Source organism: Hemitrygon akajei, chromosome 2, assembly GCF_048418815.1.
Source record: "Hemitrygon akajei chromosome 2, sHemAka1.3, whole genome shotgun sequence".
Taxonomy (NCBI): Eukaryota; Metazoa; Chordata; class Chondrichthyes; order Myliobatiformes; family Dasyatidae; genus Hemitrygon; species Hemitrygon akajei.
Genome location: NC_133125.1, coordinates 43857597 through 43871617, shown reverse-complemented (window position 1 = coordinate 43871617; position 14021 = coordinate 43857597). Strand labels below are relative to the sequence as shown.

The 14021-nt window shown below is 40.2% G+C and overlaps 1 protein-coding gene across 4 annotated transcripts in view; it reads right to left on the bottom strand.

Moving 5' to 3' along the window:
- Nucleotides 1–14021, bottom strand: part of ercc6l2 (excision repair cross-complementation group 6-like 2) — a 96113-nt gene that overhangs the window by 27399 nt on the left and 54693 nt on the right. For all 4 annotated transcript variants that reach the window (XM_073071393.1, XM_073071410.1, XM_073071418.1 and 1 more), the window contains exons 12-13: nt 2713–2858; nt 2489–2584 (exon numbers count right to left, since the gene is read on the bottom strand). In XM_073071393.1, the coding sequence (XP_072927494.1) occupies nt 2489–2584; nt 2713–2858 (242 nt within the window). The remainder of the gene's footprint in view (nt 1–2488; nt 2585–2712; nt 2859–14021) is intronic.

Genomic DNA, 14021 nt, shown 5'->3' with positions numbered 1-14021 from the left:
TCTGCTGATGCTGGAAATCCAGAGCCACACAAAAAAAAATGCTTGGAGGAACTCAGCAGGTCAGGCAGCATCTATGGAAAGGAATAAACAGTTAATGTTTTGAGCTGAGACAGCATAGTAATACCTTAAGTTAATAGGTCCATAAATTAAAAAAAAATAATAATTATATTAGTTTACTTGGACTCTCCCATGTTCTCCTTGGAGCCCCTTTTCATTTTTCTGGTGTCAATACGCATCTTTATGTTAGGAATCATACTGAATTATTGTATGTATGATACATTGTCTTCTCTAATAAAATTTTGTAGAACTGATTTTAAGTATCACATCCTCAGGTTATGAGGGGTTCTTTTCTTGAGAAATGTTTGAATTCTGAACTGTCATCTGTTTCAAATGAACACAAAGAGTGGGAGTAAATGGGACCTTTTCAGAATGGCAGGCAGTGACTAGTGGGGTACCGCAAGGCTCAGTGCTGGGACCCCAGTTGTTTACAATATATATTAATGATTTAGACGAGGGAATTAAATGCAGCATCTCCAAGTTTGCGGATGACACGAAGCTGGGCGGTGGTGTTAGCTGTGAGGAGGATGCTAAGAGGATGCAGGGTGACTTGGATGGGTTAGGTGAGTGGGCAAATTCATGGCAGATGCAATTTAATGTGGATAAATGTGAGGTTATCCACTTTGGTTGCAAGAACAGGAAAACATATTATTATCTGAATGGTGGCCGATTAGGAAAAGGGAAGGTGCAACGAGACCAGGGTGTCATTGTACACCAATCATTGAAGGTGGGCATGCAGGTACAGCAGGCGGTGAAAAAGGCAAATGGTATGTTGGCATTCATAGCAAAAGGATTTGAGTACAGGAGCAGGGAGGTTCTACTGCAGTTGTACAAGGCCTTGGTGAGACTGCACCTAGAGTATTGTGTGCAGTTTTGGTCCCCTAATCTGAGGAAAGACATTCTTGCCATAGAGGGAGTACAGAGAAGGTTCACCAGATTGATTCCTGGGATGGCAGGACTTTCATATGAAGAAAGACTGGATCGACTAGGCTTATACTCACTGGAATTTAGAAGATTGGGGGGGGATCTTATTGAAACGTATAAAATTCTAAAGGGATTGGACAGGCTAGATGCAGGAAGATTGTTTCCGATGTTGGGGAAGTCCAGAACGAGGGGTCACAGTTTAAGGATAAAGGGGAAGCCTTTTAGAACCGAGATGAGGAACAACTTCTTCACACAGAGAGTGGTGAATCTGTGGAATTCTCTGCCACAGGAAACAGTTGAGGCCGGTTCATTGGCTATACTTGAGAGGAAGTTAGATATGGCCCTTGTGGCTAAAGGGATCAGGGGGTATGGAGAGAAAGCAGGTACAGGGTTCTGAGTTGGATGATCAGCCATGATCATACTGAATGGCGGTGCAGGCTCGAAGGACCGAATGGCCTACTCCTGCACCTATTTTCTATGTTTCTATTATTCCAATCAAGTTGCACATGTTTTTTAAACATTTGAATCAATTGGACTTTAAACAAGCAATCATTATTACAAAGCAGCTGAAACAGGGCCCTCAGAAAACAGCCTAAAGAGAGGAAAAGGGATCAGAAATCAGAGTACACAAGAGTTTCGTAGAGTGGTTGAAATACGGAATGCTCTACTTGGGGTGATGATGGAGACAGGCCATTACACAAAATGAGAAGCATCTAGACAAGCATAAATTGCCAAGGCACAGACTGTTATGGACTAAATGCAGATAAATGAGATGAGAATAGATAAGTAAGCCCATGGACAGTAAGGGCATGGTGGACCATAATTCCTATTTCTATGTTGACAACTCTGTTATAACTAAGTACAGCAGATTGACTAGCATCCTCTGACTAAAGTGGTCCCCATCACGTGGGTGATGAATGGCCTTGAGTTTATCTACAAGAATATAGCAGCAGCTACCAATTAGCAGCCTAGACTCTTTTAGCTTCAAGACCTTAATAAATTTCAATATAAATGTCATCAGTTTTAGGTCATTTGCTCTCTGTATTGGAACTGATCATTTGGCTCCAATCCATTCAATCACTCAATTTTTCTTCTCTCCATTAATACATCTTAATAGGTGTGTCCCACAGCCCTGTTCTTAAAAACAAGTAACACAGACAAATTAAGCATAATCGCTCATTGATCTACTTGGCTTGTTCTTAATATATTACTGATATTCCTTTGGCACTGTCCATCATTCTCCCTGCCATCACTGCTACTTACAAGTAAATAGTCTCCCCAATTCTCACTAAGGGTCGCTGGGGTTGATGATGGCTTGAGCTGGGGGTGGTGGTGGTGAGCTTATTCACAGAAATGGAGAAATTACTAGAGTGTTGCTTTTGTTGTCACATTTACAACTTGTTCGTTGCAGACGTAACTTATGTTTTGGAAAGCTTGGGAAATTCATGTCCAAAGGAAAATATAGGAGGCACGAAAAGAGGAAGGAGGAAGCATTCTGAGCATATACCTGTCAATAGCTTGAAGATCATTAGCTGGATTCCATGTTGGGTCAAACATTATAACAACATTTGCACCAACAAAATTCAGTCCCAAACCGCCAGCCCTGGAAGTAATAAAAAAAAAACTCAACTAAACAGCACCAAAATTTAAGAAGTACTTATCATTTATAGATACCACTTTGAATAAACGATCAACAGACAAGTGCACAATTTCAAATTTAACATATCTTACATTGTGGACACTAAGCAAATGTTGATATCTTGCAAGCTGTTGAATTCCTTCACTATCTTGACCCTCTCCTCTGTCTTGGTTTTCCCATCAAGTCGTCGATAATCCAACCCAGTAGCCATACAGTGTCTCTCCAGCACATCCAAAAGCTGAATGGCGTACAAACACAAAACACAAGCATAAAGCAAGCTCCATTATTTCTGAAAATTGTTCACCTGTTGCTTACATAGGTCATAAGAAAAATGGAAATAATAGTCATTTATCTGTTCATATCATGCCTGCAAATATTGGTAAAATGTGCAAGCACTTTTGAAAATGTTGCTTTTTTGTGAACAAATAACTGATCTAAAACTGGAATTGCAAAATTCAAAAACTAAAATTACATCAATCTCTGACCAATCTCTGCACCTTTATCATTTAATGTTAATATTTTCTCCTTGAATGGAATGCTGCTAAATACCTGAAAAATAAGGGGGAACATTAACAACTCTAACAAGCTTTGTACATTTTTTCAAATGCAAACCACATGATATGGTCTGACTGGAAGTGAGTTATCAGTGATGTGCAGGGATCAGCACTGGGACCTTTACTGTTTGTCATGTAACTTGGATGCGAACGTCTGTGGTCTGACAAATAAGTTTGCTGAAAACATGAAGTTTGGTAGAGTTGTAGAAAGCAATGATTGTTATTGCCTAAATATATAGTAGCAATTGGAACACAATGTAGAATAGTGTAAGTTAACACATTTTGGGTGATCTACACTGGCAGGATGGGATCATAGCAGTGATGACGTACAGGACCTTTGGGTGCAAGGTTATAGCTCCCCCAAAATGGAGTATATTGTTCTGGTCACAACATTGCAGAAAGAATGCAGAAGCACAAGGAGTTCAGAGGAAATCTTTGGAATGGAGGGCTTTAGTTAAAAGATGAGAGTGGACAGGCTTTGAATGTTCACACTGGAGTTCAGAAGGCTGAGGATGATCTTATAGAGGTATGTAAGATCATGAGGGGCTTAAGTAGGGTAGATAGTCGTCTCTTTCTTGGGGAGAGTCTAAAACTAGACATTCGACACTTAAGGTGAAAAAGTAAATAATTAAAAGACTAACGGGGCAACTTTTTCCCTCAGATGGTGGTTATGGAATAGGCAGGCAGAAGAGATGGCTGAGGCAAGTACAAACCCCAATTCCAGAAAAGTTGGGATATTTTCCAAAATGCAATAAAAACAAAAATCTGTGATATGTTAATTCACGTGAACCCTTATTTAACTGACAAAAGTACAAAGAAAAGATTTTCAATAGTTTTACTGATCAACTTAATTGCATTTTGTAAATATACACAAATTTAGAATTTAATGGCTACAACATACTCAATAAAAGTTGGGACAGAGTTAAAATAAGATTGAAAAGTGCACAGAATATTCAAGTAACACCGGTTTGGAAGACTCCACATTAAGCAGGCTAATTGGTAGCAGGTGAGGTATCATGACTGGGTATAAAAGTAGCGTCCATCAAAGGCTCAGTCTTTGCAAGCAAGGATGGGTCGTGGCTCACCCCCTTGTGCCACAATTCGTGAGAGAATTGTTAGTCAGTTCAAAAGGAACATTTCTCAAAGCAAAATTGCGGAGAATTTAGGTCTTTCAACATCTACAGTACATAATATTGTGAAAAGATTCAGAGAATTCAGAGACATCTCAGTGTGTAAAGGGCAAGGTCGGAAACCACTGTTGAATGCGCGTGATCTTCGAGCCCTCAGGCGGCACTGCCTAAGAAACCGTCACGCTACTGTGACAATTATAGCCACCTGGGCTCAGGAGTACTTCCGAAAACCATTGTCACTTAACACAGTCCGTCGCTGCATCCAGAAATGCAACTTGAAACTGTATTACGCAAGGAGGAAGCCATACATCAACTCTATGCAGAAACGCCGGCGAGTTCTCTGGGTCCGAGCTCATCTCAGATGGACCGAAAGACTGTGGAACTGTGTGCTGTGGTCAGATGAGTCCACATTTCAGCTAGTTTTCGGGAAAAACGGGCGTCGAGTTCTCCGTGCCAAAGATGAAAACGACCATCCTGATTGTTATCAGCGAAAGGTGCAAAAGCCAGCATCTGTGATGGTATGGGGGTGCATCAGTGCCCACGGCATGGGTGAGTTACATGTATGTGAAGGTACCATTGACTCTGAGGTGTATATTAGGATTTTAGAGAGACATATGTTGCCATCAAGGCGACGTCTCTTCCCGGGACGTCCATGCTTATTTCAGCAGGACAATGCCAGACCACATTCTGCACAGGCTACAACAGCGTGGCTTTGTAGACACAGAGTGCGTGTGCTTGACTGGCCTGCTGCCAGTCCAGATCTATCTCTTATTGAAAATGTATGGCGCATCATGAAGAGGAGAATCAGACAACGGAGACCACAGACTGTTGAGCAGCTGAGGTCTTATATCAAGCAAGAATGGACAAAATTTCTAATTGCAAATCTACTACAATTAGTATCCTCAGTTCCAAAACGATTAAAAAGTGTTATTAAAAGGAAAGGTGATGTAACACAATGGTAAACATGCCTCTGTCCCAACTTTTGTTGAGTGTGTTGCAGCCATCAAATTCTACATTTGTGTATATTTACAAAATACAATTAAGTTGGTCAGTTAAACTATTGAAAATCTTTTCTTTGTACTTTTGTCAGTTAAATAAAGGTTCACGTGAATTAACATATTGTTGCAACCCACTTCCTAGCGCACTTGAACCGGCTCACAAATAGCCAGCACGCCGGCATAAAGGCCAGTCCCAAAAGGGCGCCAAGTCTGCTTCACCAACAAAGGGAAAAGCCCACACAGGACTGTGAATACATGCCCCCTACAGCATCCGCGTGCGGGACAGGACTGTGAATACGTGCCCCCTACAGCATCCACGCCCGGGGAGGGCGGGATCAGGGATGCTTTAAAGCGAGACCGCGAAGTTCGAATAAAATCTTTTTTAACTGCAGTTTACCGACTCCGTGTCGTTATTTCAGCGCTGCGTGTAGCACACCGCTACAATTGCTGACCCCGATAGCCCAAACGATATTTGGGCCGAAGATGACCGACGCCGCATCTGTTCATGCAGTTTCGTTGAAACTGCCAAGCTTCTGGACGCTGCGACCTCACCTATGGTTCCAGCAAGCTGAAGCCCAATTCCACGTTCGGCAGATAACCTCGGAGGACACATGTTACTACTACGTGGTGAGCTCCTTCGACCAGGACACAGCGGCCCAGGTTGAGGAGTTCATACAGTCTCCCCCAGCGGACGGCAAATACACGGAATTCAAAGCTCTGCTCATACGGACTTTCGGACTCTCACGGCGCGAGCGGGCTGCCCGCTTACTGCACCTGGATGGTTTGGGAGACAGACCTCCATCGGCTTTAATGAATGAGATGTTGTCTCTGGCCGGAGGACACCAGCCCTGCCTCATGTTTGAGCAGGCATTCCTGGAGCAGCTGCCCGAGGACATACGCCTGCTGCTGTCCGACGTGGATTTCAGCAACCCCCGGAAGGTGGCAGCCCGGGTGGACTTGCTGTGGAACGCCAAGAGGGAGAGTGGGGCGTCCGTCGCACAGATCACCAGGCCACGCTCCCAGCAGCAAACCAGACCAGGCCCGGCCACAGAGCCCGCTAACCCCAGAGGCAGGGGTGAGGATTTATAGTTATTTATTTATAATTAAGTTATAAGTTATTATTATATAAGTTATTTATAATTAAGTTATAATTATAAAGGCTTATAAAGTTGTAACTGCAGATGCAAAGGCTAGAAATTAATGAATTGGAATGGATTTGTTAAGGTAAAGTGGGAAAAGTGCCTCAATTTATTATTGAATCTAGAATATGGGAGCAAAGTAGAGTGAGAGTTATACAGCATGAAAAAAGTGCCTCAAATCAACTTGCCCATGCTGACCAAGACAGCTTCCTCAGCTAGTCCCATTTGCGTGCATTTGGTCCCGACCTTTCTAAACCATTCCCATCCATGTACCTGTCTGAATGTTGTATTTATTTATCACTTCATCTGGCAGCTTGCCTCCATTATCCACCACACTCTCTGAGAAAAAGTTGCTTGTCAGTTGCCTTTTAAATCTTTTGCCTCTCAGCATAAACTGATGCTCTACAATTTTAAACTTTCCGACTGGAAGAAAATGATCTTGACCATTTTTAAGAACCTCATGACTGTACAAACCTCTAGAACATCACCCCTCATCCTCCTGCCCTCCAGGGGAAACAGCCAAGCCTATCTAGTCTCTCCTTATAACTCAAGCTTTCTAGTCCTAACAACATCCTTGTGAAGGCAATAGAAATTAGCTACAAGCAAACCAAATACAGAATTTAAGAGAAGATTTTTTTATAGAATGCAGTGAAAGTACCAAACAGATGGAGTGGAAGAAGCACTGATGTTTTAAAAGGCAATTTGATGGGTAAACAGAAATAAAAACAAAAACAACATAAAACAAGATGAAATTATTGCTATGGTAAATGGATCGTGATTAGCAATGATCTATTTCTAAGTTGAAGGTTGAGGTAACTATAATTATAATTTTAATTTTAATTATAACTATAACTATAATTATAATCTGTAACTTATAAATAAGGCAGGATGTGATCTTGTAGACTGAAAGATTGTTTCTTTGCTGCATTTAAAATACCATAAAAATATTGATAGTGGAAACCTGAGTCTCAATGTAATGTTTAAAATTGATAAAATAAATATCCAGGAAACACATTTCTTCAAAATCTAACATTGCTTTTGAGAAGTCTAACAGTTCGAATCATTTTTACTTAAAAATAACAAACAAATGAATGGATGACCACATGGTTAAAATAAACATTAAAAAAAAGCAAACAGCCAGTTATTCTGGATAATTTTCAATTAAGTAAGAACGGTCTCACTCCCACATGCTCTCCCTCACAAACACAAGTCCTGCAACAGCACATCTCATCACTTACTGGCATTTTTTAAATCATCTGTTCTGTCATTGAAAGTAGTTATTTTTGCAAAAGATATATTCTAAAATTTCTAGAAGGAAAAACAAATTTGATAAAATATTGTTTACAATTGGTGGATTTCAGGAATGAATAGATAAGTGGAGTAAGAACAGAGTTTGCTGGAAATACTCAACAGATCAGGCATGGTTGGGCAGTATGAAAGGTTCATATTTTTCAGATAAATCAAACTTAATCAGAACAGAAGAAATAATCCAGAGTGAAAGATAAATCAAGTTTTAAGGTGCAGAAAAGGAGGAAGGAAGGAATGTCCGAAATGAAAGATCCGTGACAGGAAATTATATATTAGGTAAGGATGCGTTAAAATCTTACTTACTGAGTGATACGCGTGAAGTTGCCCTTCCAGCCTTTTGAGTCATGCCACCCCAGCAGCAACCCCACAACCCTGATTCACCTTAACCTAATCATGAGACACTTTACAATAACCAATTACCCTACTTGGTATATCTTTGGACTGTGGGAGGAAACCAGAATACTCAGGGTAAAACACACATTCCATGGGGAGGACATATACAGACTCCTTACAGAATGGCGCCAGAACTGAACTCCAGAACAACCTGAGCTGTAACAGCATCGCGCTAGCCATTTTTACCATTGATACAGTGGAACAAATACATTTCATAATAAATATCAAGTCCATACATGTCAAATAGAAACTCTTATTAACTCTTCACTAAAACTGGCAATGGCTATTCTCCATTATTAGATCCATTTTAAAAGTGTTCAACAAAACTAGTATATGAAAAATCTTTGAATTTCCTCAAAAGCATTTGAAACAGAACATCCACAATCCTATTATTTTGCCTTTAAAACAGACTTTTTTCTCATCTTACAGATTCTCCCAAAGGATATAAGGCGACTCAAATCCTGGCCATTTTGCCAGGATTTAAATGGATGCCCCTCTATCCTGAAGCTGTACCCTCTTGTTCTCGTCACCCCCACCATGGGAAACATCCTTTCCACACCTACTGTTTCATCATTCGAAAGGTTTCAAGGAGATCCCCCCTCATCCTTCTAAATTCCAGTGAGCACAGACCCAGAGCTATCAAACTTTCCTCGCACGATAACCCTTTCATTCCTGGAATCACCCTTGTGACCCTCCTCTGAACCCTCTCCAATGCCAGCACATCTCTTAGTCAACATCTCAAGAGAACCTATCCTGGGCCCAATACATCAATGCAATTATAAAGAAGGCATGTCAGCAGCTATACTTGACTAGAAGCTTGAAGAGATTTGGTAAGCCACTGTAGCAAATTTCTACAGATGTACGAGGAAGAGCATCCTGACTGGTTGCATCACCATCAGGTATGGATGCACCAATATGCAGAATCAATAGAATATACAGAGGGTTGTACACTCAGCCAGTTTCATCATAGGTGTTTTTGGGTTTAGGTCATTTACATTTTGCAAATGGCTTTGGCTACCAGTCTTCTGTTCCTTAACAAGCTATTGTGGATTTAATTTGGAACAATGCATTTCCTGAAAGCTGCGAATCCCAGTCCACAGACGAACCAGAAGGTGTGAAGTTTGCATGTAGCTTCAAAAGAAAGCATAGTCTATAATTTGTAAATATGGAATTGTCCTTTGTGTTTAGCAAATAAATATTGAGCCCCACGTTGGGCCAGCAGACTTTTCCACCGAAAGCATCTCGGTATGATGCCTGCTATACCTTGTTTTCTCGAATAAAGAAGCTGCTTTGTATCTACCAGTAACTTTCTCTCCGGTGATTTCATTCATGCAACAACAATAGGCACACACCTCCCCAGCATTCTGGACATCGTCAAAAGGCTCTGCCTTAAGGCAGCATTCCTCATTAAGGACCCTCACCATCTGGGGCATGCCTTCTTCTCTTAACTACTATCATGGAGGAGGTACAGGATCCTGAAGACACACACTCAAGATTTTAAGAGAAGTATCTTTCTCCTCTGCCATCAAATTTCTGAGTGGCCCATGAACTCATGAGCATTACCTCACTATTCCTCCTTTGAACTACATATTTACTTATTTTATTTTTATTGTAACTTATAATAGTTTAAAAAATATTTTTGCACTGTATTGCTGCTACAAAACAACAGATTTTACATAAACCTGATTTGAATTCTGAAGTAAGAATACTTGCAAGTCACTAAACAACTTAATTATGGAGTTCAGACAATCTTGGGTATAAACCATCACGTTCTTAAAAATGTTTGAAATAAAATCAAAAAATGCTGTGTTTCCAGCTTTTTCTACTTTTATTTTAAAAATGAAAAAAAATTGCTGGAAGCTCCATAATTATTATGAAGGGTCTCCAATCAGATATAATGCTGTTTCTCTTTCCACAGATGCCGCCTGAACTGCTGAGAGTTCTTAGCATTTTTTATTTTTCTTTCACACTCTCAAAATTTGCATTTCATTATGCCAAGGACAACTACAGTGGCATGCAAAAGTTTGGGCACCCCTGGTCAAAATTTCTGTTCCTGTGAATAGCTAAGCGAGTAAAAGATAACTTGATTTCTTTCCAAAAGGCATAAAATTAAAGATGACACATTTCTTTAATATTTTAAGCAAGATTACTTTTATTTCCATCTTCTACAGTTTCAAAATAACAGAAAAGGAAAAGGGCCTAAAGCAAAAGTTTGGGCACCCTGCATGGTCAGTACTTAGTAACACCCCCTTTGGCAAGTATCACAGCTTGTAAGTGCTTTCTGTAGCCAGCAAAGAGTCTCTTAATTCTTGTTTGGGGGATTTTCGCCCATTTTTCCTTGCAAAAGGCTTCTAGTTCTGTGAGATTCTTGGCCCGTCTTGCATGCACTGCTCTTCTGAGGTGTATGCACAGATTTTCGATGATGTTTAGGTTGGGGGACTGTGAGGGCCATGGCAAAACCTTCAACTTACGCCTCTTGGGGTAATCCATTGTGCATTTTGAGGTGTGTTTATGATCATTTTCCTGTTGTAGAAGCCATCCTCTTTTCAACTTCAGCTTTTTTTTTACATACAGTGTGATGTTTGCTTCCAGAATTTGCTGCTATTTAATTGAATTCATTCTTCCCTCTACCAGTGCAATGTTCCCCATGCCACTGACTGCAACACAAGCCCAAAGCATAATGATCCACCCCTGTGCTTAATAGCTGGAAAGGTGTTCTTTTCATGAAATTCTGCACCCTTTTTTCTCCAAACATACCTTTGCTCATTGTAGCCAAAAAGTTCTATTTTAACTTCATCAGTCCACAGGACTTGTTTCCAAAATGCATCAGGCTTGTTTAGACGTTCCTTTGCAAACTTCTGCCACTGAATTTTGTGGTGAGGATGCAGGAAAAGTTTTCTTCTGATGACTCTTCCATGAAGGTCATATTTGTGCAGGTGTCACCACACAGTAGGACAGTGCACCACCACTCCAGAATCTGCTAAACCTTCCTGAAGGTCTTTTGCAGTCAAACAGGGGTTTTGATTTGCCTTTCTATCAATCCTATGAGCAGTTCTCCCGAAAAGTTTTCTTGGTCTTCCAGACCTCAACTTGACCTCCACTGTTCCTGTTAACTGCCGTTTCTTAATTACATTATGAACTGAGGAAATGGCTACCTGAAAATGCTCTGCTATCTTCTTATAGCCTTCTCCTGCTTTGTGGGAATCATTTATTTTAATTTTCAAAGTGCTAGGCAGCTGCTTAGAGGAGACCATGGCTGCTGATTGTTGGGACAAGACTTGAGGAGTCAGGGTATTTATAAAGCTTTGAAATTTGCATCACCTGGCCTTTCCTAACAATGACTGTGAACAAGCCATAACCCGAACAAGCTAATTACGGTCTGAGGCCTTGATAAAAGTTATCTGAGAGCTCAGATCTCTTGGGGTGCCTAAACTTTTGCATGGTGCTCTTTTCCTTTTTTTCACTATAAAATTGTACAAAACAAAAATAATACACTAATCTTGCTTAAAATGTTGAAAAGAATGTTTCATCTTTAACTTTATGACTTTTGGGGATCAGTTCATCTTCTATTCACTTAACTATTCACAGTAACAGAAATTTTGAACAGGGTGCCCAAACTTTTGCATGCCACTGTATTTCCATTATTCTCCTTTTGGCTTCATGTCTCAGCAGTGGCACTGACTTGTATTCCACAACATTTACAAGTTCGTTCTCTCTCACCCCCCTCATTTATTTATGGTAATAACAGTACTTAAATAATACTCTCTGAAGTTCCCTGTCAGCCCCAAATCTAAAGCTTATACATAACATGCAATTCCCATCACACAGCTCCATAAACATAAAATCACTTTGGCATCCTTGGCTGCACCCTAACCCTTTCTCTATTTCATTTCACCTCAGCCTTTTGGCAACTTAAAACTAATTTTCTTTATCAATTCTGATAAAGGGTCCTTGACACAAAACATTAATTCTGTTCTTCTTTTCACAGACTGTCTAACTTGAATACTTCCAAATACTTTGTTTTTACACCCATTTAATGGCTTCTCTGGGTTATTTCTATATTTAAGAATTATATTTACAAGTCCTAAAGCTGCATATGATTGGTCAGTGATAAGGAAGCAATTAGAGACCTGATTGATTTATCCCTTAGGAGAAATCAGGCACCAGAATCACAAAGGACTCAAACTAAATAAGCTTATTTCACAAGCTTCAACTAAATAAGCTTGATTCACACCAATCATATCCTTCAACTTGGCTAGAATTCCCAAGTCCAAAAAAGTGTTTTTATTTGTATTGCACATATTCAACCATAAAATATAGGAGCAGAATTAAACTATTTGGCCCATCCAACCTGCTCCGCCATTTTCATAATGGTTGATTCACCTTTCCTCTCAGTCCCAAACTCTTGCCTTCTCCTTGTATCCCTTCATGCCCTGACCAATTAAGAATCTATCAATCACTGCCTTAAATATTCATAAAGACTTGGCCTTCACAACTGCCTGTGGAAACCAATTCCACAGATTTACCACTCTTTGGCGAAAGAAATTCCTCCTCACCTCCGTTCTAAGTACTGGAGAGTTTAACATCGGTAGCTGAGCGAAGGGCGCTGAGTAGGCTACGGTCAATTATGGATAACTCTGAACATCCTCTACATAGCACCATCCAGAGACAGAGAAGCAGTTTCAGCGACAGGTTACTATCGATGCAATGCTCCTCAGACAGGATGAAGAGGTCAATACTCCCCAATGCCATTAGGCTTTACAATTCAACCGCCAGGACTTAAGAACTTTTTAAAAGCTATTATTAATGCTTTTTGAGATAGTGATTTAGATGCATATCATATTTTTTACTGAGTTAAGTATTGTATGTAATTAGTTTTGCTACAACAAGTTTATGGGACATTGGAAAAAAAGTTGAATTTCCCCATGGGGATGAATAAAGTATCTATCTATCTATCTATCTAAAAGGATGGTTCCTCTATTCTGAAGCTGCATCCTCTAGTCTTAAGCTCTCCCACCACAAGAAATATCCTCTCCATATCCACTCTACCAAGGCCTTTTATCATTCGATAGGTTTCAATGAGGTCACCCCCTCATTCTTTCGAATTCTAGAGTCCAGAGCCATCAAATACTCTTCATATGACAAGCTGTTCAATCCTGGAATCTTCTTCATGAACCTTGCTTGAACTCTCTCCACTTTCAGCACATCCTTTCTAAAATAAGGGGCCCAAAACTGCTCACAATACTCCAAGTGAGGCTTCAACAGCACTTTATAAAATCTCAAAATTACGTTTTTTTATATTCTAGTACTCTTGAAATGAATGCTAGCGCCGCATTTGCCTTCCTCGCTACAGATTCAAACATGCAAATTAACTTTTAGGGAATCCTGCACAAGACTCCCAAGTCCCAGTTTTCTTTTGTATTCTCTCTCCATTTATTAAATATTCTATCCTTTCCTTTCTTCTACCAAAGAGCATGACCATACATTTCCTGGCACTGTATTTCATCTGCCATTTCTTTGCCCATTTTCCTAATCTGTCAACCTGGTTTCATAAGGCATGCTCCCCAATCCAGGCAACATCCTTGTAAATCTCCTCTGCACTCTTTCTATGGCTATCACATCCTTCCTGAAGTGAGGCAACCAGAACTGAGCACAGTACTCCAAGTGGGGTCTGACCAGGGTCCTATATAGTCTTATATTTGTTAGGGAAGATTTTCCCTTGAGGAAACCATACTGATTATTGCCTATTTTATCATGTGGCTCCAAGTACCCTGAAACCACATCATTAACAACTGACTGCAACATCTTCCCAATCACTGAGGTCAGATTAACTGGTTTATAATTTCCTTTCTTCTGTCTCTCCCTTCTTGAAGAGTGGA